This window comes from Lactuca serriola, chromosome 4, assembly GCF_051521515.1.
Source record: "Lactuca serriola cultivar US96UC23 chromosome 4, Lser_US96UC23_V15, whole genome shotgun sequence".
Classification (NCBI taxonomy): Eukaryota; Viridiplantae; Streptophyta; class Magnoliopsida; order Asterales; family Asteraceae; genus Lactuca; species Lactuca serriola.
The window spans coordinates 133,666,292-133,673,957 of NC_136411.1; the positions used below are offsets into that span (position 1 = coordinate 133,666,292).

General features: G+C 40.1%; 1 protein-coding gene across 1 annotated transcript; it reads right to left on the minus strand.

Annotated features, from left to right (window-relative positions):
* Positions 1 to 55: 55 nt before the first annotated feature.
* Positions 56 to 2,470, minus strand: EMB3141 (Pentatricopeptide repeat (PPR-like) superfamily protein). Its single transcript, XM_079040052.1, has one exon. It carries the CDS (start codon positions 2,336 to 2,338, stop codon positions 227 to 229), a length of 2,112 nt encoding a protein of 703 aa, XP_078896178.1. The 5' UTR covers positions 2,339 to 2,470; the 3' UTR covers positions 56 to 226.
* Positions 2,471 to 7,666: the final 5,196 nt, after the last annotated feature.

A 7,666-nucleotide genomic window follows, 5' to 3' on the forward strand; every position in this document is an offset into this window, starting at 1 on the left:
GTGAATTATGAAGAGTTAGTTACAGACTAAATATAATTATATGAAACATAAAAAATTAAAGTATAATTGCTCAAAAATTTATTTATTGCAAAATCTGAACTTTTGTGATTACAAGTTACAATTTATAACTCGCAAGTAAACAGAAATATAAAAATTAAAGATGAGAATAAAGATTATAGAAGATAAAAAAAAAAAACACTACTTTTTCTGAAATTATCAATCTTGTTCACCAATAATCACCACAAGAACATTTTCCATTTTCAAACCGATGAAATCTGCTAGCATCTCTCACAACAATCACTCGTCCAGTCAGCTTAGCCATTAACTTAATTGCCAGGTGGCAGTCATCACAAATCCGGTGACTCTGCACCAAATGCAAAGGTGTTGAATCTGAAGTATTCATCAGCCCAAAAGAAACTGCAAGTTTCTCACTATGAAATATTAACATCTGTTCTTCCCTTTCATCAACATCAGGAAGCAAAGTGTTTTTCTTTGGAACATAACCATGTTTTTCAATTCCCAACATTAATTTCTTCAAATTTTTAACAATTTCAACATGGGATTTTGATTTTTTATCCCCTGAAACAAACATATGCTGCTGTTTCTTCACATCTATCCAAGTACACACAGGCAACATCCTCAAACCTTTCTTTTTTAAAGTATGAAAAACAGAAGCAGCTTCTTTTTGTTTTCCACAACTGTTGTAAATATTTAAAAGAACAACATAATTACTAAGCTTTTCTGGCTCCATACCATATATTTTTTCAGCTGCAAGCTTTCCAAGTTCTAGATTCTTGTGGACCCTACAAGCTGTAAGCAAAGCAGCCCACATATTGACTGTAGGATTAAATGGAGCATTTTGGATCAAAGAAAAAGCTTCATCCAATAACCCTTCACGACCTAATAACTCAATCATACATGCATAATGCATAGCTCTAGGTTTTACCTTGAAATCTGTTCCCATTGATTCAAATATGTCCCACCCTTGATCTGATAAACCTGAATAGCTACAAGCAGAAAGAACAGCAAGAAAAGTAACATGATTTGGGATCATGTTTTCAGCAATCATTCGTTTGAATAACTTTAAAGCTTCAATTCCTCTCCCATGATTACCATATCCAGCAATTAACGCGTTCCATGATATAACATTCTTGTGAGGCATTTTATCAAACACGTTGCGTGCATCATCGATTCTTCCCCATTTACTGTAGAAGTCAACAAGTGCGGTGTTGGCGACTATGTCTAGACCAAAACCATGGCGGATGAGGCCTGCGTGTGCTTGTTTGGCATGTTCTAATGAAGCTAATCGTGTACACACTCTTACTATCATTGAGAAAGTGAAATGGTCCATTTTAACACCAGAATCTTGCATCTCGTAGTAGAGATCTAAAGCTTCTTCACTGTATCCATGAAGGGCGTACCCTGCAATGATTGTATTCCAACCCACTGTTGTTTTCTCAGGCATTTCATCGAACACGCATTGGGCATCCTCGATGCTTCCACACTTGCTGTACATGTCGATTAGTGCACATGATACGAAGATATCTTGACTTACACCCAGTTTTATAGCACAAGCGTGTAATTGTTGTCCTGGAAAAATCATTTCCAGTCCTGCAGATGCACGCATCATGGTGGCAAAAGTACGTGAACTGGCGTCAGATTGTTCCTCCCACATTGTTAGAAACAACTGAAATGCTTCCAGATAATCTCGAGAGTCCACAAGCCCTGCGATTATTGTGTTCCAAGAAACTAAATTTCTCTCTGGCATTTCATCAAACAACATGCGGGCATCAATCATCATCCCACATTTGACATGCATCAATAGCATCCTATTTTTCAAATACAAATCCGGCTCAAACCCACTGTTAATCATAAAATTAAACACTCTTTTAACCCCTCTAATCGACTTTAAACTGATACAAGCATCCACTAACGCATCATAAGTACTCTTGCCAACATGAACATCATACTCGCACTCAATTTCCAAAATCTCAAACATTTCAAGAGCATCTCTATATCGTTTACAGAGAACCAGCTTCTCGATCTGGCCACAGAGTCCTGAACTAGAACCTTTCATCTGTCGCGACTCTTGGACATGAGTTTCTTTCTTTAATATATCATGACCATTACTCAGTGGTTTTGGCTTGGGTTTTGGATGTAATCCCTGTTCTACAAAATGACAACTAATTGCAGATACCTGGGCTCTTCGTGCTCTTTTGTTTAACAAGTGAGACGCAGAAAGCAAGTGTCTTTCTTGAAAGAATTTAACATCCGTTAACGACAAAGAGCTACTTTCGAAGACTGATGTGTTCTGATAACGCGACAAGGTAATGTCCATCGCGAATTATCTGAAAAGAAAAGGGAATCGGTAACTCACTGGTGTGGGGATTTAGATAGAAGAATTTCTTGTTGCAATTTCTGAAGAACGCGGATTATGGAGGAGATTTGGTGAATCGACGAAGGCTCCTTGTGATCTAATATTAGGGGGCTGCATAGAAAAATCCGTCGTTGTTTGGTGAAGGTTAGTTTACTAACAAATTGACAAATCATAAAGGTTCCATAGATAGAAGCAAACCGCGGCTAACCTTTTTCTGGACAAGCTAGAGATATTAGAATGCATGATTCGTTGGAAACTATTGAGGAGCTCCATCGCCTCTGATGTGCGAGAAAACCGAATGTGGCGAATGCAAAAGGTACAAACACATGTTGATTTTCTATACATGCATTCTTGTGCTTTACCACTTTGCACGCAGCGGCTTTCAAAGCGGTATGTCCAGCTGTGAAACCCCAGCTCCCCAAACCAACGATAGGAGAGACTCCAGTAAGATCCACGCACGCATGTTTCCCTCCTATCCATCCAAAGACCAAGATGTCAGTCGGTCTAAGTGTGAACCTTCCATCATGCGGGTCCGTCAAAAAGTTCATCGGTGCTTCTTTCTTCACAGAAATACCAGCACGCCAACAAGCATCAAAGAGAACATCCCGAACCTGAAACATCCCAAAAATACAAGCCAAAAATTTCATTTGAAAACATTACTAAAACCATAATATCTAAATATCATATAGTAAAACCATAAGTCGTGTCTCAAAATATCATAAAATATGTCTCATATCACAACTGATGTCAAATCATGTCAAAATTATCAGAGTCTAACTCCCAAGCTAAAACTGTGGTGGGTGTCATGTCATCATCCCGAGCTCTTCCCCTTGCTAACTGAAGTACCTGAAACCAAAATTGAAACTGTAAGCACGAAGCTTAGTGAGCTCCCCCATACTACCACATACCATACAATAACATATAAAGCACATACTAGGCCTTGCCCACTGCATCAGACCGAAGTCCGGAACTGACTAGGGCCTCGCCCTCTGCATCGGACCGAAGTCTGGAACTGACTGCGGCCTTGCCCCCTACATCGGACCGAAGTCCAGAACTAACTAGGGCCTTTCCCACTGCATCGGACCGAAGTCCGGAACCGACTAGGGCCTCGCCCTCTGCATCGGACCGAAGTCCGGAACTAACTAGGTCATTTCCCACTGCATCAGATCGAAGTCCGGAACTGACTAAACATAGCCAAACATAATCATGGCATATAACAATAACACATATACTGCATAGTGCATCGGACCGCAGTCCGGAACATATAACACATAGACATGTCTGAATCACAAAGACATCAAGCATAATGAACCACTTCTCGGGACCACCCCGACATCGGACCGCAGTCCGAAAACTACTGTTATCTAAGCGGGCCAGCATTGTGGTCGTAGACCCATTCCTACTGGAAGGAAACTCACCTCGTAAGGCTGACTACTAGAATGTTGAGCGGAAAATGTCTGACTGCTGCTCTGATAACTCCCCGGCTACAATTCCCATAAAGACACTTAGTCAAACATTGATACTAATCTTAGGGTAAAGTGACTATTTTACCCCTGGCCAAAGTCCTTATCTTGGTCAAAGTCAACTGTCAGTTGACCTGACTCGCCGAGTTGGGTTGCCAACTCGCCGAGTCCCTATCCTTTCTTCTATTCCCCAACCCGACTCTACTAGTCGGGTTTAGCAAAGAATCGACGAGTTCTCCTTCCATAATAACATCGAGTCAACCTTCATCTGACTTGCTGAGTTGTATGAATAACTCGTCGAGTCCTCCTTCATCATATGAACACGTCCAGTCTACGACTCGCTGAGTTATATGAACAACTCGTCGAGTCTGATCTTATGGGTAAGAAGATTGCCTTGGACTCGCAGAGTGTGTTCTTTCACTCGTCGAGTCCCATGATTTCCAGATTATGGCTATGTCTTAATACGTTGAAACACTCCTTGGGACCCTTCTAACCCTCTGCTAACACTCAATTGGACTCCTTTGAACCACAACAGATTGGACACTCAAGCCCCGGACTCGCCGAGTGTGACATCCCCAAAATCTCGGCCAGAAAAGACCGATTTTCATTTATGCTTTTAAAATAATTTCAGAGTAAATCCTTTTGATTTGAAAGAGTTGCGGAATTTGTTCCCAAAAACAAAACATGATAAAATAATATTTACCAAAACATTTCATAAAGAAATGTATTTTTATTATATAATCAAAACTCAGGATGTCATGTTCCGATATAGACCATAAAGCATAAACGATAACATTACAAGTCGTTCAACAAATATATACATATACAGACTTGTAAACAAAACAACTTTATGATTCATCCATCTTATGCCCTTGCGTCACTTCCTGTAATACAAATAAACTGAGTGGGTCAGGCTTGGGAGCCTGGTGAGCATATAGGGTTTTCAACCCACAATAAATAATTATAGTTAATTCCACCAACCAACAATAACCCAATTACCCATTCCCGTTATTCTCACTTTACGTCCCTAAAACAACTAACACAAGGGACCTAGTCTTAGAATATTTCGTCGGGGCGACAACACATGCATTCGCGGGTTTCCCGACAATATATGTCAAATAAGGCAACCATGAGGGGGATGGAGTACAGCGAATGAACACCCGAGTTCATTAACACCTACAGGTGGCGAACCTGCTAGCGTTCCACAGGACTGTCTAGAAAAGTCTGTGGTCGTCATCTAAACTCCGCTAGATAACTAAATCAAAACAACTATCTACCCATGTTCTACCCAACATATTAGCAGATAAAAATATATATTTTTATACATGGTTTAAAACCTGTATAGCATTCTCATTCTATACATATTCCACATAACAGATGAGGCACACACACATAACACGTATTTCATAGAGAATAAATCATACTTATGAGATAGAAGAAAGTGAATATAAATTCACACGTATAACAACAAAATATACACATAACACGTATTTCGTATAAAATACTTCATAATTATGCGTTAGAAGAAAGTAACTACACACTCACTTGATCAGAAGATGATCGGACAACACTACGGCTTATAGAAGTAGTATTCTTCGGCAGATCTGGAAGATCTTCACAAAAACCGGACTCCTCGCGGGTAGAGCTTCGGATCGGGAATTGCACTTCTCCGGATATTTGGGGCCTCGAGACTTGCTTCGGGGCTCGGGAATGATACCGGGGCTTCGGGATAATTCTTGCACGAAAAACGATGCAAAAACGCGAGAGAAAGGGAAGAAATGAGCAAAAGAATCAGCTGCCCTCGACATCCTTTTATAGGGGATGGAACTTCGATTTATGCTGGGCGTAATCTAAAATTAAGCTGGGCGCAATGAGGATCAGCTTGCTGACTCCCCCCCTTGGATAATATCGGATAATTTATATTTAAATTAAATATCGAAAATATTTAATCAACTTCAAAAATTCATATCTTCCTCATACGAACTCCATTTTCGACGTTCTTTATCTCCACGCGTAGGTGAGACTACGCTCTACAACTTTCATTTAGACTCCGTCGGCTGATTTTGATTTATTTATATTATTTATTTTTAGTAGGCCGGGATAGGAAAACTCCGTTATAAAATCATAACTTCTTCATCCGACGTCCGTTTTCACAAATATTTTCATCGTTTCACTACAATTAACGAGATGTTCAATTCTCATTTAGATTCTTTAGGCTAAAAACCGCTCGATCTCAAATCGAGTATTCGGGCTGCATATTGCTAAGTCAAAACTTCGAAAAATCATAACTTCCTCATACGAAGTCAGATTTGGGCGTTCTTTTTATGCACGCTCACGGTTTAACGAACTCTACAACTTTCGTTTACATCACTAAGGCTAAATATTGCTTTAACATAAATTTCACTTTTTACGTCATTCATCTTGTCGGTTCTGTCGCGAAACTTCGACAGATCATAACTTCTTCGTTATAACTCGGATTTCGGCATTCTTTATATCTTCGGAATCCTTGTTTCGACCACTACATCTTTATGCAAAGATATTGGGCTTATCTCATACTTTAATTTTGACGCTTATTTTATTCTTAATTCATTAAATTATAATAATTAAGAAAATAAACACATAATTCACATAATACTAAAATATTTCATCATTAATACTCCAAAAAGAGTTACAAGGGTTAACCTAGACTATTACATCAATGATAATGCCTAGCCTGGAAACGCGGGCGTTACACCGAGTTTCAAGAACAACTCGTCGAGTCGTCCATTGTCCAAGTCTAAAACTCGATTTCTGTTGTACAACTCTCACCCAAAAGGTAGATATGGGCTTTTAAGGTCGATCTAACACGTAAAGTTATGAACTTTATGTGCATGCATGGAAGTATAAGCTTTAAGGACCCAAAAAGAGGTCCAAATAGGTGCATGGGCTAATATGGTCATAAGGCTTGCATCTTTATGCCATGAACTGAGTTCTAGAGTCTAGATCTGAAGGTGAATCGACTTGGGATGTCCAAGTCTTAAGGATCAAGCTTATTGACCCCAAAACTCCAAAAAGGGGTGAAGGAGAAAATCTATAAAACCACAAGTCAAGTTTTGAGCTTGATTACCTGAAAGTGAAAAGAAACTGATGTTGCTTCTGGATCTAGTCCTTCTCCCTTTATCCTTTTCCCTTCCAACCCTTATACTAGATACACAAATGCACCAAAAACCCTCCAATTCACTAAGAAAGCTCAAGTTTGCCAAAAGGGAATTAGGGTTTTGAAAGTAATGCTCTGGAGGTGATGGAGGCTGGACCTGGAGCTCATAATGCTGTTTAAATAGGGTGCAAACCCTTTAATTATGGTTTCATCCAAACTGACCTACTCGTCGAGTCCAAGAGCGGACTAGGCGAGTAGATTACTTAAACTCGCGTCCCAACCTCGCATCTACTCGACGAGTTAGGGCTGCCACTCGTCGAGTCAATAATACAAAAGACATAAACAAAGATCAAATACGTACCAGAAACGGGACGTTACAAATCTCCCCCACTTATTTTAGACTTCGTCCTTGAAGTCTGTTGTCTCTGAAAACAACTATGGGTAGTGTTCTCTCATCTCCTCCTCTGGCTCCCACGTTCACTCCGAGCCCTTGCGGTGCTGCCACTGCACATTTACTAGCTGAACCACCTTGTTCCTTAAGGTCTTTGTCTTCCGATCCAAGATCGCAACGGGTCCCTCGATGTAATTCAGGCTGCCATCAACTTGGATATCCTCCAATGGTACAACTGCTAACTCATCCACTAAGCACTTCCGCAGCTGAGAAACATGGAAGTGTTGTAGATCTGGCTG